The following is a 25,513-nucleotide window of genomic DNA, read 5'->3' as shown; positions in this document are numbered from 1 at the left end:
GGGCGCCTGGGTGGCTCAGTCATTAAGCGTCTGCCTTCGGCTCAGGTCATGATCCCAGGGTCCTGGGATTGAGCCCCACATCGGGCTCCCTGCTCAGCGGGGAGTCTACTTCTCCCTCTCCCACTCCCCCTGCTTGTATTCCCTCTCTCGCTGTGTCTCTCTCTGTCAAATAAATAAATAAAATCTTTAAAAAAAAAAACTACAGCTAACATCACAAGTAATAATGGAATATTGCATACTTCCCACCTAAGATCAGTAACAAAGCTAGGAGGTACATTCTGCTATTCAACTTTGTACTATAGGTCCTAACCAATGCAATAAAGCAAGAAAAATAAGTAAAAGGCACAGAAATGGAAAGGAAGATATAAAACCATCTTGAATTATTCACAGACATCATGTACATTTACAAAACTTCAAGGAATTTACAAAAAAGATACAACTAATAATTGAGTTTAGGAAAGCTGCAGTATGTAAATATACAAAATTTAACTATTTCTATATACTAGCATGAAAAAGTAGAAAATAGTATTTTAAAACAGTGCCATTTGAAACATTGAAAAATATGAGCTACTTAGGGATAAATTTGATAACATATGTTCCAGATCAGTATATCAAAAACTACAAAAAATGTTGACAGAAATTAATGATCGGAAAAAAAAAAAAAAAATGGAAGCTAGACCCTGTTTCATGAACTGGAAGACCTAAAATTGTGAACAGGTCAATTCTTCCCAATTTGATCTACAGGTTCAATGAAATCACAATAAAAATCCCTGCAGGATCTTTTGTGAAAAACTGACAGGTTGATTCTAAAACTTATACTGAAATGCAAAGTACCCAGAAGAGACAAAACAATTTTGAAAAAGAACAACGTTGGAGAATTTGCCCAAACTTCAAAACATACTATAAAATTTCAGAAATCATAATAGTGTGGTACTGGCATAAGAGACATACAGATCAAACGAAGAGAATATAAAATCCAGAAATAAACTTATGCATAAACATAGACACATATATCCAATATATTCAAATGACTTTTGACAGAGATGCCAAAGTAATTCAATGAGAAAAGCACAGTCTTTTCAACAAATAATGCTAGAACAACTAGATACCTACATACCAAAAGAATTTCGACCCCTACCTTATTCCACAAAAAAAATAAACTCAAAATAGATCACTTGTTCACAGACCTATATCTAACAATTAAAACTATAAAACTTCTGAAAGAAATCATGAGAGAAAATCCTTGTTACCTCAGGATCACAATTAGAACTCTCATATAATTGGTAGAAATGTAAAATGATACAACCGTATTTTAAAAGTTTAACAGTTCTTTATAAAGTGAACCCCATGTTTCCCACATGATTGAGCAACTGCACTCCTACTGACAGAAATAAAAACATATATCCCAGACAAAACCAGTACATAAATGTTCATAATCACCAATAAATGGATGAGTAAGCAAATTGTGGCATATCAATATAAGGGATTACAACTTAGCATTAAAAAGAATAACCTATTTAAACAACAATAGGAAGCCTGGCACAGAAGACTATATCCTATATGATTCCATTGATTTAAAAAAAAAAATCTAGAAAAGACAAAATGAATCTATAGTAACAGAAGAGTGGTTATCTGGAGATGCGGGTGCATCACAGATGTTTTCTATTTTGATTTCGGTGGTGGTTTCACATAGGCATACATTTGTCAAAACTCATGAAACTGTACTTGCTTAAAATGGGTTCACTTTATTGTATGTAAATTATACCTCTATAATCAAAACTTTATGTACTAATGGAAGAATTCATGACAAAAATCTCTCAAAGAAAAAAAACCCTATTTTTAAGAGAGCCAAAATATCATCTTACCATCTTGCTCATCTCCCTAACTATGAATCTCTTTTATTTATTTATTTTTTTTTTAAAGATTTTATTTATTTATTTGACAGAGAGAGACACAGCGAGAGAGGGAACACAAGCAGGGGGAGTGGGAGAGGGAGAAGTAGGCTTCCCGTGGAGCAGGGAGCCCGATGTGGGGCTCGAACCCAAGACGCTGGGATCATGACCTGAGCCGAAGGCAGACGCTTAACGACTGAGCCACCCAGGCGCCCCTATGAATCTCTTTTAGAAAGTATGCAATGTTTTTGAAAAAATTATTTTCATGCCTAAGTACATCAGAACACTGGTTAATGATTTATATTTATTAACCTTAACTAAAAGAGCACTCTTGTGAAATTTCTGGGAACTGAACTATTTAATGAAGTTCATTAGTGACATTAGGATGATTTCTTGCCCAACTGCAATAACAGACTATAAACAGTAATTTCTATCACTTTCTCTCTATAGCAGACATTGTTAGTTGGCTACCCAAACATGAATGGCTCCTTCCTCCACGGTAACATACAATCTATATTACTGAGGCGAACAATATGCTCACTTAAAACTTCCCTGAGTATGGCTAGAAATGTTATTAAGGAACTCGGTGGAAGTTTCCTTAAAAAGGAGAAGTTAATTTTGAGTTAACTTTTTTTGTGTCCTTCCTTCCTTTCCTACTCCTTCCAATCTAGAATGCCACCATGATGACTAGAATTTGAACAACGATCTTGGACAATATGCTACTACTTATGATAAACTAAGGATGAGGGAGGAACAACAAAAAGCCTGGGACACTTGATGACTGAGAAGCAACCAAACCAGTTCTTAAATGCCTGCCTCCACACTGCATACATATAAAAAAAAAATTTAACTTTTATCTTGTTTAAGCTATTTGTCTAGTTTTTAACAAACACATGATTATGGTACTATAGTAAGTCATTTTTGATGTGAGCATTCTAGCTTTTTTATTTTAAAAAAACTGAAAGACTTTTAGTGAGGTGATAATTTTTTTAAAAAGATGTATTTGAGAGAGAACACACATGGGGAGGGGGACCGGGGGGGGATCTCCAGCAGACTTCCTGCTGAGCACAGGGCCCAATCTCACCACCACAAGATCACTGCCTGAGCCAAAATCAAGAGTTGGATGCTTAACCTACTGAGCCACCAAGGAGCCCCTCTAAGTTTTTGGGGTTTTTTTTTTTTGAGACTATGCCATCACCTAGGTTTTTATCTTGCCCCAGTCATCAATCAAAACAATAAACTATCCTACTTTTTCATTTTCCAAATGATTGCTCAATTTGGAATAAAGCATTCTAGGAGAAAAAAATCTATCTCCCTATCTGTGGGAAGAAATTTTAAGCTGCATTATTACTCCATTAATCTCTGATGAAACTTTAAAAAAATGTAAACTGTATTATCACTCCATTAATCTCAGGCAAATCTATACGCTCCAGTGATTTCTACCTTCATGCTTGCACTATATTATATGGTCTACACTGTTAATTTTTAAAAGACTCAGAAAAGAAAGAGACCAATAATGCTTGGAATAGCTAGGAGGAGCTTCATAGAAGCCCTTCAAGAATTTAGATAGGAAAAAGAAGAGCATACAATATGTACACACTGGTTAAGTGTGTTTAGGCTCTGAAGTCAGTGACAGCTCCATCATCTGCTGGCCGTGTGACATTGGTTACATTACTTAAAGTTCTTGCCTCAGTTTTTTTATCTGAAAAACGGGAACAGTATTACCTCATCAGGACCTTGATGAGAAAATGCATGTGGCTGGCAAGCAACTAGACAATTCCAGGCATTTAATAAGCACTTTTAGAAACAGCAAAAGCTCTAACAATGTGTGTAACATGTAAGATCTAACTTGAAATACAGATTCCTATTAGTGAATGATTGGAAATTTTTTAAGATTTTATTTACTTATTTGACAGAGAGAGAGTGACAGCAGGAACACAAGCAGGAGTGGGAGAGGGAGAAGCAGGGGCCCCACACCTGAGCCGAAGGCAGACACTTAACGACTGAGCCACCCAGGCTCCCCAATGATTGGAAATTTTAAATAGGAAAACAAAAAGGCTTTTTAGAGATTAAAAGCTTTTAAAAAATAAGAAAAATCACAAGAATATGCATACCCATATATATGAAAAGATGTTCATAACCTCATTAGAAATACATAACTGAAAACAAAAATACTAAGATATTTCTTACACAGAGTAGAAAAAATTTAAATGATACGTTTCATTAGAGGCGAGGACAGAAGACATGGACATTTATATACTGCCCATAGGAATGTAAACTGACACGTTTTTTAAAAATTTATGGCTATAACTATCAAAATTTAATGCATAACCGTACTAATTCAGAAAAAAAAAAAGTTAACCTATGTTTCTCACAGCTGATGGTCAAACAATAGTGCATCCATCCTATAATGCAGAATACCAACTGTTTAAAAAAACATATAGTGGGGCACCTGGGTGGCTCAGTCGTTAAGCGTCTGCCTTCGGCTCAGGTCATGATCCCAAAGTCCTAGGATCGAGCCCCGCATCGGGATCCCTGCTCGGCGGGAAGCCTGCTTCTCCCTCTCCCACTCCCCCTGCTTGTGTTCCCTCTCTCACTGTCTCCTTCTCTGTCAAATAAATAAATAAAATCTAAAAAAAAAATTAAATTAAATTAAAAAACACACAGAAAAAAATGAGGTATATCTAAATTTGCTGACTTTAAAATATCTTCAGACAATGTTAAGCAGAAAACGCATGTTACAGGAGAAGTTGGAGAATTATTCCCCCATGATTTTTTAAACTATAAATATGCCCATCATCAACAGAATGCATAAACGGGTGCAGGAGTGAATTATAAATCCACACTGTTAGAAAGTAGTATTCGACTAAAAAACCAAGTTGCAAAAAGCTCAAAAACATGCAAAACTATATATACACACACATTCTAAACATACATAATTAAAACTTTTTTAAAAATACAGAAAGAAGGACGCCTGGGTGGTTTGGTCGATTAAGCATCTGCCTTCAGCTCAGGTCACAATCCCAGGGTCCTGAGATTAAGTTCCGCATCGGACTCCTTGCTCAACAGGGAGCCTGCTTCTCCCTCTGCCTGCCGATCCTTCTGCTTGTGTGCGCCCGCACTCTCTCTCTGACAAATAAAATCTTAAAAATAAAATAAGAGATTTAAAAAAAAAAAATGCAGAAAGACAGGGGGGACTGGGTGGCTCAGTCAGGTAAGCGTCCAATTCTTGATCTCAGCGTATGTCTTGATCTCAGGGTTGTGAGTTTAAGCCCTGTATTTGGCTCCACGCTAGGTGTGGAGCCTACTTAAATAAAAGAAAAAAAAAAACAAAGATAAACATAAAATTCAGGATAACCGTTAACCTCTGAAGGGAGAAGAAAGAATGGGAAGGGAAGGGCAGCACAGGACTATGCAAACGATAAAATGTTCTTTTTCTTACTCTGAATATTAGGCACATGGGTGTTCATTTTGTCACGAAGATTCTTTCTACGTGATTTATACATACTACTTTTATGTACTCATATTTAATAAAAACAATTTTGAAACTGCATATGTATCTATGCACACAAACATACGCAAAAGAAAAACTCTGGAATGACGAAAATTAAACTACTGGTAGTTACCTCCCCATGGGGGCAGGGAACCTTCATGTTTTATTATTTGAATATTGTTTGAATTTGAAACTAATTACATAATTTTTTATTAAATATATAAAATACATAACTTCTTTTAAAATTGTAACTACAAAACTGTAACCACATGGAAAATGTGTGAGTGAATTCAGCTGAATGAAGAACTATATTTATATTGTGATTACCTCTATGTACACAAAAAGGGAACATTAACAAGAATGGAAGAGCTGGGGTAAATCTGATCTAATGGACTGACTGTTTTCATTTTTATAGTTTTAATTTCTTGGAAGTTACATTTCTTGGAAATATTTCATATTTCATTAGTTACTACCTCACTTGGAGAGAAATTAAAGAAAAATGACAACTGCAAGAAAGCCAACTCTCCACCTTCAGGGTAGCCAAGTGAAAATCTACCCACATGGGAAGGCTGAATGAATTACAGCCAATTGACAATGGACAGCACACGCTGTGCCAGTCAGTGCACTCAGAACACCAGGAGAGATCCCCAGCACACCAAGGAGATTACAGGAAAGAGTTCTGAAGTGCATATGTACATTTTAGTGCTTTCACTGAGAACTGGCACTGCCAAGTAAAAGTGCAGCACAGGCAGGGAAGGCGCCACAGCCCAGGGAGCCCAGGAATGTGCTGAAAAACGAAAGGGGTATGGAGGGACCAGCAGAGAGAGACAGAGGAAGTGAAAACTTTTCCCAAAATGTGAGGTAAAGACATGACATAGCATAACAATCACACTCTCAATACCTATAAAAATATTGTACAATCAGGAAGCTAAGTGCTGAGGAAACAAAAACAGAATGGCAAGAATAAAAATTGAAAGGAACTCAAAGTTAGAATGAGGAAGAGGCACCAAAGACACACACTGTTTGGAGTCTTCACAAGTATCTTCTCTATTCTATCCACTATACCAATTCCTACAAATCGGCAATTTCCAGAAAGGCAAGAAGAAAAACAGGGTTACAAGTCTATTTCTTCCTCCTACCAAAAATATCACCAATATGAAATGTAACCAAGACCTTTAAATAAAAAACTCAATGAAAACATCCAAAAACAGATTTGCAGAGAAAATATGTAATCTGCTTCCTGAGCTTACCACTATTAGAAGCAAACACTCTACACATAATAAAGGCTATGTAGTTAGGGTACCCCCCCCACACACCTCTATTTTCTTTCTTCCTGTCGGGGCTTCTCCATGCCCATTTCTGATCATCAAAGTTGCATTAGCTCTTCCTCTGCCAAAATATTTATTCCACCTCCAACCACCACCATCACCACCCACACCTCTCCAAAGGCCCTTTTCCATCCACCCTACAGGCCTTGCCTTCTCCCTTCTTCCCCACGTTTTTTCTCCACCCCTCCTTCCTCTTATAAATCTCACTCTCAACTTGAAAGAGAAATCTTCTCATTGCCTCAAATCTTTTCTGAAAACAGGCAGGTTATAGATGTTAATGTTTGTTTTTACTTTCTTTTCACTATCCCCTGCCTTTGCCCCAAGATCCTGTCCATAATTAATTTTAAAACTTTCTGAGTTCTGTAGGACTTAACAGCAAGGACCCAGGCTCAGTGAATACTTTCATATATGCATACCTGTAATCAAAGCATAAGTCTTCTGCTAACAACTATAGCACATAGATGCTTCCAACTCTTCCTCCTTGTTTTACATATAAAAGAATGCAAATGCCATAAGACCAAGAAAGAACACATCTGTTTGCCATTTGGTTCCTCTCCCATGACATATGTAATTGGTTACCAAGTCCTATCAGTTGTACCTCCAAAATATCACTCGATCCATTTATCTCTTCCCACTCCTACTAGCCCTGCATGATTTCTCACATCTAGCCTACTCTAGGAGCCTTCTCTCTCTGCCTTTGATTTCTCCCTATTATAATCTACACTCCCCAGAGCCCACACGAGTTTTCTCTCTGAAACATACATCCGATCATGTCATTATCCTCCTTAAAACCCTCCAGGCATCCCCCCAGTGCATACAGAATAAACTTACGGCTTCTTCACGTCATCCAATCTGGCATCAAACATCACCTTTCAGTCTTGTCTCCCTTCTATTAAAGACTAGGCATTAAATAAAAAGTGTATCTCATGAAAGAATAATTGACAAGGATGTCCAGAAATGTTGGATGACATATGTTCTATTTATGTAACTGACAAACTTATTCATCTCAACCACACATTATTACCACTGAAATCAAACTTCTACAAAATAGTTAAAGTTGAATCCACATAATTTATTAAAACTAGGTTGGGCAGTTCAAAACATTTCTATTTTCAATTCCAATATTAAAATGTAAGGTGGATCACAAGGAATCTAAATCAATAGTAATTTTCTAAAATGAACGTTAACATATATCACCAAATTTCTCAGAGTTTCTGGAATATGTTAAAGTCAGCTCTTTGGATTCTTAACAGTGTATCACACCCACCATATGAGAAAGTTTGGCAACAAACTCAAAGCTCCTTTAGAAGGTTAAGTGCCTCCCAGGGCGCCTGGGTGGCTCAGTCGGTTAAGCATCTGCCGTGGGCTCACATCATGATCCCAGGGTCCTGGGATCGAGTCCCACATCGGGTTCCTTGCTCGGCAGGGAGCCTGCTTCTCTCTCTCCCTCTGCCTGCCGCTCCCCTTGCTTGTGCTCTCTCTCTCTCCCTCTGTGTCAAACAAATAAATAAAATCTTTAAAAAAAAAAAAAGGTAAGTGCCTCCGTTAGTGAGTTTCATTCATTGTTTCATCTAGAATATTCCTTAAGATTATCAAATAAACTACCAAAACAAGCTATTCATCTTAACAGATTCAGTAGAAAACTTTCCTAAGAACAAGTAAATACTTCTTTTTCAGCTCAAATTTATAAAACTTACTAAAGAAGCCAGTTTATTAGTTTACACATATCAAAATATGAGTTCTCATGAGAATCATTCCACTGTTTAATTAAATGTTATAGGATCCTGCAGACAGATTCAAGAATAGCACCATCTGTCTGGGTTACAAACCTCAGTTTCACCATGGTATCACCAAACAGCAACAAAATATCATTTTCATACATATCTCTCTCAAGTAATTTACAGACATATAATAAGTTTAATCTCCTTGGGATCAGGACATTTGATTCAATCCACACAGATGATTACATTTTGTATGTAAACCAACATACTTTAAAAAATGCTTTTAGTAAGTAAAGTTTAGTTAAGAACCTATATTTCAAAAGATAAATATTTATGGTCTTAAGCAGCTGGGATATAGATTTATACTCTGATATAACTTCTAAATGTTAAACTGCTCAGGTGCTTTATAAATCTGTAAAATTAAAAAGTACCTGTTGTTGAGAATTATCATGTAAGTAAATGTTCCTAAGATATCTATAGCTCTAGGATTATAACACCACATTTTTTGAAAGGACTTCAATTCCTTTTCCTTTTTTTTTTTTTAGAAGGGGGGAGGGAGGAGGAGAAGGAGAGGGAGAGAGAACCTTAAGCAGGCTCCACACCCAGCATGGAGCCCGACATGGGGCTCAATCTCACAACGCTGAGATCATGACCTGAGCCGAAATCAGAGTCGAACACTTAACCGATTTAGCCACGCAGGCGCCCCTCAATTCCTTTTTTTTAAATGTGAAAAGAACTTAAAAAGAGAATTACAAATAAACTCACCCATGTAATCTGAAGAACATAAAAATAAAGCTGACTGAGAAAATTTCATTATATTCCTTAATCCAAAAATAGAAAATACTTGTCACTGCAACTCCTAATCTAAACAACTAATATAGGCATGACTGTTATAGTTGAAATACCCTCTACACCTCCCCTCCACTGAAAACTAAAGCAGATCACAAGAAAGTGAAATTCTAAATACATATGAGTGCTCTGTATCCTAATCTTCACCAGTGGAAGAATTGCTAAAGAGCATTTACGGAATACAAGATGGCATACTAGATAGTCTCAGATGAGTAAACCAACAGTAAAAGGCAAGGTAAAAACTTCAGTCTCAAACTTTCTGCTAAAATCTTAAGAGATTATCTCAACAGGATACTTTTTCTATTTATCCCAAGGCTTTTCTTAATGATTACTTCAGTCTTACTAAAAATGGACCTCAGCATGGTATCTGATCTTCACTAGACAGACAAGGTACAACTTTACAATTCTACTCCCCCTTTATGATAATTGCCTTGATCCCCAAAAAGCAAAAATCCCACCTCCACTTAATTTGTCCCAATATCCAGACTTACCAATTAATATACCACTAAATTCACCTTCACTGAAACTGTCTGAAAACATAATACATTGAACCACTAGACTCAGAACCTGAGAAGCAGCTGTATAAGAGCAGGGCAGCAATTCTTAGCACACATCTACAATGTATGTATGCCATATATCCAAAAGTAGAGTTCTTCCCAGGATTTTTGCTCATCATCAGTAAGAACCCCATCATAAGGTACTAAGCTGCTGGCTTGGGCAACAATTTAGAGCAAAAAGCAGAACACAGTAAATTACAAAGAGAGAAGAAAAGACACTGACCAAAGAGGCATCCCTTAAAATAAGATTTTCTGGAGTGGCTGACTAAACTCTAAAAGCAATTCCAAAGGAAAAGAACCAGAAAAATATGGACGACGACACTGTATTTGATACATATTTCAAGGAGGCTTACTTTGAAGAGCACTTCTCATTTGGGCAGATGTGTGTCGATTCTAGTATGACTAGCTCAGAATTAGCTTTATAATTCTGAAGTGTACAAATTAAGAAGATGACATCTGACCTACTTAAAATGACCATTAAAGGAAAATAAAAAGGGGCGCCTGGGTGGCTCAGTTGGTTAAAGCGACTGCCTTCGGCTCAGGTCATGATCCTGGAGTCCCTGGATAGAGTCCCGCATCGGGCTCCCTGCTCGGCAGGGAGTCTGCTTCGTCCTCTGACCCTATCCCCTCTCATGTGTTCTCTCTCTCTCATTCTCTGTCTCCCAAATAAATAAATAAATAAATAAATAAATAAAATCTTTAAAAAAAAAAAAAGGAAAATAAAAAAATAAAGATGGCTGATTACAACAAGCACATCAAGTAAAAATTTAGGCTCAAGCTCAATATATTTATTTAATCTTTGAATTTGAAAAGCACTCAAGCTACAACTGAGACTTGACTTCACACTTAATCACATCTTACAACCTCACATCTTTGATTTGAGGGGTCTTACTCTTTTCTAGCACTAACCCCAGCCATCGTCTGGGTTCTTACCACCAACTCCCACCAGACTCCTTTCATCAACTAACAACCCTTCTTCTATCTTCCATCTTTCTTTCTGCCCCTCCACTACTGTTGCTCCTAAGTCCACAAACACAAATGAGGCTCTTGCATTCTAAAAACTTTCCTTCAATCTACCTTTCGATCTCTTTCCCTCCCCACTCCCAATTTCACAATCAAGCTTCTTCAGCTGAAAAGTGTACCGTTCATTCATTCTGCAACCCACCAGAATCCAGAGTCTACCCTCAACAGTCAAATGTAATGATTTCAGTTCAGTACTCCGCCATCCAAATAGCAAACTTCCCCATCTTTCACTCCTTACCTCTCTTCCCTTCAAGGTCCACTATGACTGTGTCCAAAAATCATTATTCTCTTTATTTTTATTGCAGAGAAAGCAAATTATAGTCAACTGTAAAGCACATATAACACATACATTCATGACTTAAATGTCTAGGCTTCATGAGAAGTAATCCTGGACCGAAATCTAATTTGTTTTAAATGCACAAAATTTAAAGGATGGGTTACACAGTTCAACAATTCTAGTTTGTCTATGTTAAGAGAGCAATCCTAGAAAGGCTTTTAAACACATTATTAAATGTAATACCATTTAACACACTTGTTTTTCCTCAATTCATTTCTCATAATAGTTTCTATATCGTCTTGGATTATCTCCTGCTTTTAGTTTCATATCCCATCTGCTCATTTAAGATTCACGTCTGTCCAGTTTCTGAAATATTTGTCACTTTAGTCATTAGCATTTTGCGTAATATAGCACTGTTTTTTTTTTTAAAGTTCAGAACTGAATTATTTTAGAAAACTGATTATTTTAACATCACCCTTTCTTAATCCAAATTGGCCTGCCCACACTTCAAGTTTTCCACCTAACAAAAATTAGATTTCAATAAGTTTTTTTTTTTTAAGATTTTATTTACTGGGGTGCCTGGCTCAGTCGTTAAGCATCTGCCTTCGGCTCAGGTCATGATCCCAGGGTCCTGGGATCGAGCCCACCATCGGGCTCCCTGCTCCTCGGGAAGCCTGCTTCTCCCTCTCCCTCTCCCTCTCCCCCTGCTTCTGTTCCCTCTCTTGCTGTGTCTCTCTCTGTCACATAAATTTTTTTTAATTATTTATTTATTTGAGAGAAAGTATGCGTGCACAAATGGGGGGGCACACGCAGAGGGAGAAGCAGACTCCCCACTGAGCAGGGAGCCCAATGTGGGGCTCAATCCTAGGACCTTGAGATCATGACCTGAGCCAAAGGCAGATGCTTAACTGAGTGAGCCACCAAGGCACCCCAGATTTCAACATTTTGTAATTTTTTAAAAGGAAACCAAGAACCAAGACCATAAATCAGAAGTGTTCTCCTACACACCACTTCAGCAAATATTCTCAAGGACAGACTTAGAGTTGTCAACCAAGCTTCCAAAGAATGTCCTTTCCATTTCTCTCTAGGAATTCCTTCAAGATCCAGTTTAAATGGGTTAGCCTGGTGATGGGTATTAAAGAGGGCATGTTCTGCATGGAGCACTGGGTGTTATACGCAAACAATGAATCATGGAACACTACATCAAAAACTAATGATGTAATGTATGGTGATTAACATAACATAATAATAAAAAAAAAAAAAAACAGGAAAAAAAAAGATCCAGTTTAAAACTCCCCTTCTGAGTTTTTCTGGCTACAAGGTCCTATGCTATCTGTTAGTGATGCTCTTCCTCTGCACTCATCATATAGCATCCTAGAAATTAAATATTATATGTAGGTTTTTTATCCCCACATAGCAAAGCATTAGCCCTTTTATAAGCCCAAGGCCAGATCTTAATCACTACTGATGTATATACATTATTCAAAAATGAATTCTGGGGACGCCTGGGTGGCTCAGTCGGTTAAGCGTCTGCCTTCAGCTCAGGTCATGATCCCAGGGTCCTGGGATCGAGTCCCGCATCGGGCTCCTTGTTCCGCGGGGAGCCTGCTTCTCCTTCTGCCTCTGCCTCTCTCTATCTCTCATGAATAAATAAATAAAATCTTTAAAAAAAAAAAAATGAATTCTGTAAGTCCTGAATTTCTCAAATATAACATATAAGAAATTAACGTTTCTAAATAGTAGTTTATTGGCTACCCCATCCAATCTCACCCCCAATTCTCTTTTTCATTTCACTAGGGCTCAGAAGTCCTCATTTACCACAAAAAATAGCAAGTAGAAACCATATCTCTCATGGTGAGTGAAGGAAAAAAGGTAAGGGAAGAGCTAAAGGACAAAGAAATACAAAAATCTTTTCCTGATGACATCACAGGACCTGCCACTATTCTCAAAGTTTTAATAAAAGTGTATCAAAGAGGAAGCAGGAAGGGAAGGGAAAATTCTTCCCATGGGGGAGGCCAATCTGCACCTCTCAACACTCTCTTCAAGCCTCTCTGATAGCAATCCTCTCTCTAAGGCCTAGAAAAGGGCCTAGGTGCTGGGCTGTCCTCACTCCCCGCCGCCTGGGGCCAAGAAGGGTTTTTAGGGAGTGCCCGCTCTGACTGCCAGCACTATTACAGTCAGAGGAAAGGTGCTCCTGACATTCTAAACAGGAACAATAAATATAAGTTCATTCCCATAAAAATGTTGCCATAAATAACACAAGTAATCAAGTACAACACAACATAAATAAGCTAACAATCATTTGTAGCAACAGAAGGGTAAGTTTTTAAATGGAAAAAAAAAAAACTCAGAAATTAACTTTCTTAAATATTTTAGAATGCTGAAGAACACCTACATGTAAAATTCCACACCTCTGGATAAAAACTTAGGACTCTATTCATATTCCACTTGACTAATACAAAAACTACAATTGAGGGTGGGGGAATTCACTTCTTCAACAAGGTCTAAACAGTATTTTTAGATGTTGCTGCGTTATGAAATGGAAAATAGAAATTAGCCAGTAGTTGAGAATATATACTTTGTTCAAAACATAGTAAGGGTTGTGACATGCGTGTCAGAGTAAAACATGATTTAGTCTTTAAGAAAAAAAAGATATTTATTAAGTACTATTTCTGACATTCCCTGAGACAAATCTCAAAATGTTAATAGAACTGCTATTTAAAGTTCAAAGAGCACTCTGGAGCTGCCAAGGAATTAATAGCTTAAGCTACCAAATAAGAGCCACAGTTCAATTTCCAGGCTCAGCCAGTCATAGCTTAGGGTTGGTACAGCAAAATCACTCAGCATATTAAAGACACACCACACAACTGTGAATCATATATACAAATGAAAAATTGGAACATCCAAAGATAAAATTCAAGTTTTTCTTCTCAATGGCTTATTTATGAGGAAAGACACAAGAACAATTTAATCTTCTGCTCCCCTAAAACAAGTACAAATACAACATAACTGCCATACTTAAAATAACTTATTTTGCCATTGCAACTTCCTAGTGAACTGCCTAGGGCTACTCTCTGACCTGAGTTGTAATTTGTTAGAAGTCTCTTCCTATTAAAAAACATTCTCTAGTCTTTCCTTAAAAGGTACTCAAAAATGATCTTTCGTATTTCCCGCCCTATTTCCATCAAGTTTACTGAAGGAGAAACTGAGGCACATAACCATAATGCAACCAATCTGATCTTACTAGTTAGTCACTAATAAAAAATGTGAATACCACTCAATTTTCCCCATTACCATTCACTGCCCATTATGCTGGGCTCATGAAAAGTAATCCTAAACTGAAGATTGAGCAAAAGCCCTACCGTACAGCTTAAAGAATAAAAATGAAGGAATTGTAGATCAAGCCCCAAACAAAATCTCTAACAGGTTCCAAAATCTATAGGTCGCCTACCACACTACAGAAAACTAAATACTAACTAAATTCCTATTCCTTTGATGTATGATAAGCACACATCTCTTGATCAGTTAGAATTCTCTTTAGAAAAGGTTAGAACTCACCTAAAATATTACCAAGCCACAGTACATATGGCCTAGAAAATACATATCCAGAATACAGAGCTAAAAATTTAAGTAAGTTCAAAGAAAAATAACATAAATGTGATCAGGACCTAAATGAGCAATGAGAACTCCCTTAGGAATAAGATAGAGAAGAGAATAGTTGTCCAGTAATTCATTTATTTAACAAATAGTTAATGAAGGTCTAACTATTAAAGAGAATGCGAAGACGATACAGACAGCGTCATTGCCCTACAAAACCTCATGTGCTTATCACAGGTACATAGAAGAAGGTACATATACGGAGCAAGAGTGACTAGTTCTGCCAGAGTCAGGGAAAGCTTCACAGAGGAGGTGATATTTGACCTACTTAAAAGATGAGTAGGATTGTGCCAGGCATATATATACATGAAAAAATAAATAAATAATAAAAAAATAAACTAGGAGCTGGTTCCTGAGTTAGATATACATATGTTTTTCCTTATTTCTCTTTAGGACATTAAAATTCAATCATGAGAATTGCCAACACAAAATGTTTTTTCACACCAATTATACTCTTTTGAATGCTTTACTTCTTAGCTCTCATATTAAACCCAGATGGATTTAATCATCTTTCCTATTTAATGAAATAATGTAGAACTCTATGAGGAAGCTTCATGTGTCTTACACAAAAATACTTCCTCAGAAACTTAGCAATGCCCTTTGGGGGGAAAAAAAATCAAAACAGTTTTCATGCAATTTAATATACCCTTTAGATGATCAATCTTTGAAATTCCCACTCAATATTATAAAAACTCTATTCACAATTATATATTTTATTTAAAACAAATCATTTCCTCAAATTTAAATATCAAATGTCTTAAATGTATCCAATTGATGCAATGATTCAGGACAAATTATGACTCAACTATTACAGTAAAGAGATCTAGTGATGAATGAGAAAATATTTACCTGCACGTTTACCTAATTCTCTTTATCTTCCCCTTTCCATTTCTTAAGTTAAAGTTACAAATCTAAACTATGCAAAATAAAGACACAAATGAAATTTTAATATAATCAACTCAGGAGGTTCCTTCAACAGTAATGGAATTTCACTGAACTGGAAAAAGTACAAAATGTAGAAAGCTGTCAACCAGGGCTCTGTGCTATTTCACAGTAGTAAAAATACGTTTTTAATAGGATTCTACCACAATTCACCAATAAGAAAATAAACATTCAGAAATATACATAATAAACCAGAGTATGGAGATGGCCAATGACATAACATTTTCCCTTAGACTGATTCTCCTAATTCTCATCTAGAAAGAAAAATAAAAAGTCATCTTTCCTCTTTTTTCCAGAATCAAATCCAAATGTACTCTGAAAGACATTTTATTAGCTCAAAAAAGGAAAACAACTTTATTCCAACAAACATAACTAAAGCATGCTAACATAAATGCAAGCAAAACAGGCACTCCTAAAAGAAGACTATGATAGCCAATTTATGGGGATAAAATCTAATCTATACTACAAATGATTTTTAAAATTAAAGAATAAAACATTGTAGCAGAGTGAGGGAACCGTCAGAAATAAAACACCAACCACAATATTTGAAATGAATTTAAAACTTTTATATCAACTAAAGAAAAGACAGAAAACTATGTTGATGTACATAAGTGACTTCATACTAAACAAAAATTGGGCATGCATACATATTTCATTCATGCAAATGAGTCTGAATTTACAATTCCTCATTTATGTTAATATTTACCAAGATTAATGGAAAATCATCTCCCCTATGTAATGAAGTGAATTCCCCCAACAGAACAAAGCTAACAAGCTTCAAATCTTTCAAATAAACAATGAAAGCACATACTATAAAAGGAAATTATCTGAACAGGATCAGAAAGAAGTTAAATGATTCAAGAGGGAAAAAAGTTCTAAATTCCAAGAACACATTACAAATATTAATTCCAAAACTCTAAGCAAGTCCTATGCAACAAAACATGCGCGTGTATGGGTGTGTATGAATTTTTTTAACTAGAAGCCAAAGCACATTTTAAGGCTACCTAATTACCTCACTTTGCGAGGCATTAAATGTTATTTCTCACAAAACAGAAATTCTGGTGACCAACACTACACAACACAAATAGTTTATAAAGCAGATTAGCACACAATACATTTCAAACAAATGGCACTAATAACAATGTTGCAGAAAGTCTTTATCTCAATTTTTAATAGCTGCAATGCACATTTCAGTAATAATACCTAATATTCAACCATATTTTTAATTTTCATAAACTTTGTCTGATTTCTCTCACTGGCTAGTTTCTATGAAATAAACATTACCCACTTCCAGAAAAAAAAAACGAAAACAAAAACACATCGGTACCTTCTACTACTGAAGCAGGGAACATTATTATTCTATCAAAAGTCAAATCATTTCAGAAAAATACTTAGTCTATCTCTGAATCAAACTTTTGACAGTTGTATTAACTGTTCATTAAAAAAAATCCAGATAAGCAATCTTTTTACTATTTACATTGAGTTTCATCTCAATTTTAAGTAATCTGGCAAACATAACTATAAAATGTACTTATCTTTAAAAAAAAAAATGTACTTATCTTTTGCAAATGGTTGTCTTAATTTATAGCATATAGTACAAACTGGTGACAGAGTATCTTCTTTATTAATCTCAAGAGTAGAGGAGATCTCTGAAAGTGTCTGATGAATACAATTAATAAGGCTAAATTAGCCAGTGAACAAAAAAGATGAATCCATTTTTACATATGTAATTAATCCACTACTATAACTTAATTTTCTCTAAAAGAATGCCTTAAGAGATTTTTTTTCCAAATAAATACCTAATACAATCATGAAAAAAAATGACCAAAACATTCCAAAGAAAATGCTAAGCTATATAAGCACCTGGGGTAAACTCAATAAACACTTATATCCTAAAGGCACCCCCAGGCCTTCATTCCCACAAAGAAGAGTCCCAACCTAACTTCCTCTCAATGAGCACTTCAAGCAGTAAGACAACAACATTATTTTGTAGCATGCAAGTCTTAGGTACATTATTTTCTCTTTAAAATTATGAACTCATCACATGTACAAATGGCTCTTTAAAACTGTCCAGTAAACTGCTACACTATGCCTTAAATTGCTGTCTATTATGTACTTAAAAATATTTACTAGCAATTGGAGGTTAATATGGCAACTATTACCGGGTGGCAATTATTGCTATTAAAAATATATAAATACTGTAACACCATGTGCTAGTAACAACAAAATGCTAAACAGAAAACACACATTAGCAAATTATAAATATTTTCATTAAAGAAAATAAACCATCCTGAAAAAAAGATGCTTTATGTTTAAATACTAAAATTGGCAATTGGGATGAAAAAATACCCTGTGTATGTATTTTGGCACTTGAGAAGATGAAAGAACTCATTCCTTTTGCTCATTTTCAACTTACAGCCCTCCCCATTTGTTCTAGCTCAAAAGAAAAGATCCCAAAGTTTCTATATTTACAACTATCTTCCCTCTCTGCAAAAATATAAATCTCCTAAGAGAAAAGAGAGCAGGTCAACAACAGATTACCTTAAAGCTTCAGATACAGAATTAATGGTCCTTCACAGGAAGTATGTACTAATATGTGTACGTGTGTTTCAAATTCAGGGAGGGAAAATTTGATATCATCACCCAATTACCCCATAGTCAGGAAGATTCTAAGCAAATAAAACAACCCTGAAGGCGGAACACACCCACATAAGAATTAGATCACCCCATCTCAAAGAGTATATACTTAAATCTAGTTAACACAAAATTACTTTCCTCCAGATGATCTCAATAGAGAAACAAAACTAAAGAAGCAAAACTAAAGATATATTTCTATCTGGAAATTATGTCTTCCTTCAAGGGTGAGTTGACACACCATAGGGTGCACTGTTACACTTTCCAAAAAGACAAGATTTAACACACTTAACTGAATTGTAACTGAGTGAATATATAAGAAGAGTCTCCCAGAAATGTGATGGACAACTTGAGAAAACAGTTTTGAGTCACAAAGGTTAACAGCAAGGCATGCATTTAATGCCGGAGCTACAAATCTCACAACGTTAAGAATAAGAAACACATCCAATCACCCATATCATACATACACAATGGCATTTTTTATGTTAGGAAATGGGGGTGGGCGGTGGGGGACAGAGGATTTGGGAAATCTGATACCATGCAGTAGAAAATCAGAAAGCAAAACAAGAACTAACAAAAATCTTAAGGCAGTTTATTGCACAATCTACTTTTGCTAAGCCATAATGAACACTTCAAGGTAACATAAAGTGGGTGGATCATTAGTGTGGTACAGAACTTTAATCCCTAGTTTATATTTCAATCCACATTAATATGAATATCTAGGTAAATTCTCTATAAACAATACTTTGCTCAAAAAAACTGCGGGCCAAAAAGAAAAATACATGCTATTATCATATTATTATCTTATCTCTTTAAGAGTTCTTGTAATATATGCTTTATTTTAAACAGGGGATGACTTTATCTCCTTTGGAATTAACTATTCTATACAATGTACTTTAGACAACATATTTTTAATATTCTAGGCTCCTGCTGCATCAGATTTTCAAGGAAAACTCTTCATTTGGAATGAGCAAAACTTTACATTATCAGCAGCTTTTTAACTGATTCTCAATTAAAAAAAAAAAAAAAAAGCACCTTATCCACCCTCCACATACAAGAGAATGCAGACATTCTACAGTCCTTTAAAAAAAAAAAAAAACCATGAATTTCTTCAGTTCTGCATTTCAAAGCTGCCACCTAATGAGTAATCCTACACACACACACACACACACACACACACACACTCAATTCCTGGTTTAAAAAGGTTGAGGAGAGAAATACCCAAAGTACAAACCTCTAGTCGTTCATAAAACACAAAATCCTCTCCTATTATAAAATTGCTTGTTTCTCCAAAAGAATCTCAAGCATCTTATCTCTTTAACATTATCACCCTTACTTCAGCTTTAAGAAAAAAAAGAAAATATAAAAGAAATGATGTATCTTAAAGGCTGGCTACACATACACAGTTTCAATGGTCTACAAAATCTACTGTATATAAATTAGCCACATATACACAAGCCATTACCAGTCAGAATGATATATGGTAATTTCGGGGCTCTCTCCTCACTAATATTGGTCTCCTTGGTTATTTTAATTACCTGTTAAAGCATCAATGTGGTCACCAGCCACCAAAAAAAACCCATTTTAAATACCCCTTAATCAATATGTTTACTAATCTATTAAAGTCTCTGAATCTGACTGATACTAAATGATATTCTGGGGGAGAGAAAAGAGGAGGCAAAATGAATTCTATTCCCATATGTCAAAGATCAAGGGAAAATTATCACAGTAAGAAAAGGAAGAATTAAAACTTATAATTAAATTTTAAGATTAAATACCTAAATATGTTGGAAAAAAAATTAACCTGATCTATATTGTATACTGAAAGCACAGATATTATGTCACTCTGTCTTTGTGGGTAAAAAATCACGTGTTTTGATGTTTTTTATCTGCATAAAGAAATATTTAATAGAATTGCACTTCCATTTGAAAAGTTGGCAAGAATGTGTATTTCTCCACTAGTTTCAAAGAAAAAAAAAAAAGCATCTATGCCTACCCATAATTAAATGTAACTAATTACAATTTGAACACTAAATTATTTATCCAGTGTAATTGTAAACAAGGATTAAAAGGAAATAATGCTTCTATCTACTGCAGAGGTTGCAGAAAATAATTTCCAAAATGCATGCTCTCCAAAGGCAGTCCCCCCCCAAAAGAGTACATAACTTAAAATAAGTTTTTTTTTTTTAAGGCTAAATTAAACAAACCGTTCAGCCAATTTTCCAATTATATTCTACGCTTGAAACATAATTGCCTTACATCTGTTTACAAATCTTTGCTCAATATTTAAACAAATTCGTAGTCTCCCGGGCACATAGCTATACATACAGTAACTCATGCACAAAGCACATATTTAAAGACCACGCACTGCAATTATTAGCCTAAACGCCAGGTTTAACAAGGTGAATGTTTTCAGAGCTAGGTAATACGACCCAATAAAAAGCAAAGATGGCATTTACCACCAAATGTCACTGCCACCGCCAGGAAAGAGTTGCTGGAGCCCTATACATTTTTAATTTCGATGAATCTAGACGTCGTCGTCGGGTGCCAGGCTTCCAGGAGAACAATTGACACCCTAACTGCTTCAAGATTAAGGCAGGCGATTCAAATCCGAAGGAAAAGTTGTCAATTATCAGAGAGAGAGCGCGAGAAAGGCGAAGGCAGATAAAAGCGATGTTATCAAACCGCCCAGCTTGTTGCTTTTGTGTGTGTGTGTGGATTCGTTGTTAGGATAGAGAAAACAGTTTTTAAAAGACACAGGAGGAGAGAAAGAAGCAAAAGCCTTCTCCACCTTCCGTCGGCTCGGTGCAATGGCTTTACGGCTCTCCAGCGTAGTAAGCCCCGAGAGGCAGGCGGCTGTCGATGTTTACAATCGCGGGAGCTTCGGGTGTAAGAGTCCTTTACTGACACAATCGCATTCAATCAACTGTTTTCGGGCGAAATTGCAGGTGTCATTATGGAATTTAAAAAAAAAAAAATTCAAAAGGCGGGCGGGCGGGCAGCCGATCCGACAAGGGGGGAAAAGGCTGCTTATCGCGGGCGCGGGCAGCACAAGGCAAAGCCTTCCACATTTAGGGAAAAAAGGGGGGGGAAAGGGGAGGGGAAGGGGGGTGTGATTGCAACAGAGGGTGGGCGTTCGAAGTGCGACCCAGAATCCGCAGCTTTGAGACTTCCACATGCAAATTCCACGCCGAGCGCCGCGCTCACAAATGATTTTTAAAGAGCCAAATAAACACTGGATGGGATCCAAGGCGAGGGAGAGACGATCCAAAAGGGGGAGAATCGGCGAGAGGCGAACGGCGGGGAGAGGCGAGGGAGGGGCGAAGTCCCGGCGGCGGGAGGAGAAAGTTGGTCGGCGGCGGAGGCCCGGGACCCCCCCCCGACTCAGCCCCCCTCCCCGCAGCCCGGCTACTCACCAGCGAGAAGAGGTTGGAGTGACAATCCTCCAGGCTCGCCCCGTTCGCCACCCAGTTCGCTGCCGCAGTCATGATCCTCCGCGAGCCCGGCCGCCAGAGCGGGGCATGTCGGAGCGAGGCGTCCGAGGCGAGGCCGGGCCGGGCGGCGGCGCCTCGCCGGGGAGCGCGGGGCGGCCGGGCCGCCGCCGCTGCCGGGGGAGGGCGCGAGGGCCGGCGGGCGGGCGGGAGGCGCCGCGGCGACGCCGCGCCGGGGGCGGCGGGCCCGGGCCGGCGGGGGGGTTCGCGGCGGCCGCGCGACTCCTTCCTGCTCGGGCGGCGGCGGCGGCTCCCGCGGCTCCGGCGGCGGCGGGGGGCGCTGTCCGCGCGGCCCGGCGCCCTCCCCGCCTCTCAGGGCCGCCGCTGCCTCCCGGGCCGGCGCTGCGGGCCGGCCACCGCCTCCGCCTTCCCTGTTCCTCAGCCGCCGCCGCCGCCGCCGCCGCCTTGTTTATCTCCAGCCACCGACTCCCCCTCGGCCCCCGCCGGCGCGTGAGGGGAGGCGAGCCCCGGAGCCGCCGCCGCCGCCTCGGAGCCGCCGCCGCCGCGGAGCGCGAACTCGCGAAGGGGGGGGTGCGGACGAAGCCAGCGGGCGACCCCGGCAGCCGAGCGACGTCCCCTCCTTCCTCTTCCTCCCCCACCCCCCCCTCCTCCCCAGTCAGCCTCGCTTCTCCTCCCTCCCCGGGCTTGCTCGCTCTGACAGCAATGGCGGCCGCCGACCGCGGCTCGGCCCGCCATTGGCTGGCGTCGTGTCACGTGACGGGCGCCGGCCGCGCGGGGGGGCGAGGGGCGGGCGGGGGAGGGGCCCGGAGCGGCAGCCGCGGCGGCGGCGGCGGCAGCGGCGGCGGCGACGGCTCGCGGGCGGCTCGCGGGCGGCGCTGCTGAGCCGAGCGCGGCTGGAGCCTCCGGCCGGGAGAGGGAGGGAGAGCTAGAGAGAGAGAAAGAAGTACCGACGGCGCGACTCCCCAGCGGGCGGCGGCCGGCCGACCCGGGGCTGCCGTGGGCTGCCCCCGCGTGGGCGCCGTGCCCCGCCCCCTCGGGGGCACAGATCTCGGCGGGGCGCGACCGCAGGCCCCGGGAACGCCCGTGGCGGCCGCGGCGGAGGGCTCGGACACCCCCACGGCGTGTGCCCCCGGCCCCGCAGGTCGGCTGGCGTGGCGGGGCTCTGCTGTGGGCACGACTGCCGGTCCCGGTGCTCCGGGGAGTGCCTTGGCGTGGTCGCACTCTGTCGTCGGCGTTTTGCAGATAAGAAAACTGAAGCACAAAGAGATTAAGTCGAAGAGATTAAGTCACTTGCCCGAGGTCGCCCAGCTGGGAAGAAGAGGCGGCAGAATTCGAACCCCTGCACCCATGCACAGTGAAGCCAAGCTCTTGCACTGGGTTTTAGAAGCCTCGCCCAGGGATATCCACGGCTGCCACTTAGCGCTTTCTGTGTACCAGGCGCTATGCAACGAATCCAGAAGTGCCTTTTGAGCCCTTACTCCTAGGCACTGTGTGTATTTATTCAATGCGTAAACGTTTCCTGACCTCTTGCCATGTGCCGGAATGTAACTGCCAGGCACTGTACTAGGACTGTGTTGGGAGCAGACCCTCCCTCACTCATTCAGTCACAAACACTTCCTGAGAGCAAATGGTCTGAGAGTCCAGAGGAGTGCCAGTCTGAAGAGGAGGCCCTCTCCCAACCCTCAAGGCGTTTGCTCCCTGAAAAGGTGGGGAGGAGAACAACTTCTTCACTAACAAGCCCCCAAACATGGCAGAGCCAGCTGTTTCAGGTGGATTGGACTAAAGGGAAGGAAGAGTAGAAGACAGGGCAAAGATGGCGTGTAATAGAAGAGAGAAGTCTTAGGGGAATTGAGCTTTGGACCTACCACAAAAATGCTAAAGCCAAAGCCATGAGCAGGATGTTACAATGTGTATTATTACCATGGCCGGCATTACGTTATAACCCACTGACAAAATGGATGTACATACATTATTTCATATAATCCTCAGAACAACCACCTAAGGAAGATACTATTATTATCCTTAGACTGTAATAAGTCCAGGCTCAGAAGTGCAGTGACATCTCTAAGATCTCCAGTTAGTGAGCCACTCAAACCCTTGTCTATCTGCCTCCACAGACCAAGCCTGAATGCTGAAGGCTCTGTGAGCCGATGCCTGCCATGGGCTTTGGCACCCCCAGTTGTGTTACCTCGACCAACATAGTTTAATTCTCTGAACCTCATTTTCTAATCTGTCAAAAAGAGATCCTAATTGCCGACCCACTGACCTCAGGCCAGTGTTGTGCATTTCTATTAAGATACTCTTGATGAAATGTTTAGAAAACAAAAAAGAAAGCCAAAGCATTTTATCAGCATGCATGGTGTGACTTGGGCCTGAGTGGTCAGACAGTGAGATTGTCCATCCCATCCAGGTGTATTTCCATCCCAGGAGGCCTTCATCCTACTACACACTCGGTCACCAAATTCTCATTCTTCATCAAATGTAGATTTAACATTTTAAAAAGTCTTCCAGAGCAACCTAATAGAAAAATGAGCAAAGGACATGCACAATTTAGAGAATAGGAAAGACATACGGCTTTTAAATATGTAAAAAGATGTTCAGACTATGCACATCGTTGCTATGGACTGAACTAAACTTCGTATGTTGAAACCCTAATCCCCCATGTGATGGTATTTGGAAGACGGAGCCTTTGACAGGTAATTAGGTCATGAGGATGAAGCCCTCGTGATAGGGTTAGTGCCCTTATAAAAAAAACATGAGAGAGATTGCTCCCTCTCTCTTTCTGTATCTATCTCTGCCATGTGAAGACATAACGAGGAAGAGTGTTTTCACCAGGAACCAAATCTGCCGGCCCCTTGATCTTGGACTTCCCAGCCTCCAGAGCCGTGAGAAATTTTTGTTGCATAAGCCACCCAGTCTATGGTAATTTGCTGTAGCAGTCCAAGTGGACTACATCACTCATCATAAGAAAAACAGAAATTAAAAACAGTATTGACAATATTTTACAAGCTTAGGCAAATGTGGAGGGAAGCAGAACTCTAACACTGTCACTGGGAATATAAATTAGTACTGCAGCTTTGGCGTCAGTTTGGAGAATGTCAAAATTTATAATGTACATACACTTTGACTCAAATTCTAGGAGTTCATCCTACAGAGATACTTGCACAGATATTTAAAGACCTATAGTGCAAGGATGTGAACTATAGTACTGTTGGCAAGGCAAAAACTGGAAGCAATCTACATATCCCTCATTTGGGGAGTAGTGACCAATATAATGTAATCCCATGCAGCCATTAACACACTATGTGTGCTAATATAATCTCAGAAATAGATTATTGTGGCCCCTGGCTGGCTCAGTCAGAAGAGTGTGCGACTCTCCATCTCTGGGTTGTGAGTTCAAGCCCCACGCAGGGTGTATACATTACTTCAAAATAAAATAAAATAAATAAGTAAATAAATAAATAATTTTTAAAATAGATTATTGAGATATCCCTGGAAGTTTCCATGAGATAATAGTAACAGCAGTTGCCTCTAAGGAAGAGGAGTTAGGATGGGGAGAGGAATTCCTGTTCACTGTACTGCTTACATTTTCTTTTTTTTTTTTTTTAAGATTTTAATTATTTATTCATGAGAGACAGAGAGAGAGGGAGAGGCAGAAGGAGAAGCAGGCTCCCTGCAGAGCAGGAAG

General features: G+C 39.2%; 1 protein-coding gene and 1 long non-coding RNA gene across 4 annotated transcripts in view; both read right to left on the bottom strand.

Annotated features, from left to right (window-relative positions):
- LOC145716844 (uncharacterized) overlaps positions 1 to 20,825 on the bottom strand; it is a 22,513-nt gene extending 1,688 nt beyond the window's left edge. The window contains exon 1 of the long non-coding RNA XR_014139783.1: positions 216 to 20,825. This is a non-coding gene — a long non-coding RNA (uncharacterized LOC145716844). The remainder of the gene's footprint in view (positions 1 to 215) is intronic.
- Positions 1 to 22,004, bottom strand: part of MED13L (mediator complex subunit 13L) — a 302,766-nt gene extending 280,762 nt beyond the window's left edge. For 2 of the 3 annotated variants that reach the window (XM_081802120.1, XM_081802121.1), the window contains exon 1: positions 21,790 to 22,004. In XM_081802120.1, the coding sequence (XP_081658246.1) occupies positions 21,790 to 21,861 (72 nt within the window). In that variant the 5' untranslated portion in view covers positions 21,862 to 22,004. Of the gene's footprint in view, positions 1 to 20,832; positions 21,421 to 21,789 lie in introns of those variants that run through there. The other variant, XM_081802122.1, reaches the window with a different exon arrangement.
- Between the last annotated feature and the right edge of the window lie 3,509 nt (positions 22,005 to 25,513).

The sequence above is a fragment of the Leptonychotes weddellii genome, chromosome 13, assembly GCF_054177405.1.
Source record: "Leptonychotes weddellii isolate Sample4059 chromosome 13, ASM5417740v2, whole genome shotgun sequence".
Lineage (NCBI taxonomy): Eukaryota > Metazoa > Chordata > Mammalia > Carnivora > Phocidae > Leptonychotes > Leptonychotes weddellii.
Note: the sequence above shows the minus strand (reverse complement) of the source record. Positions and strands in the feature narration are given on the sequence as shown.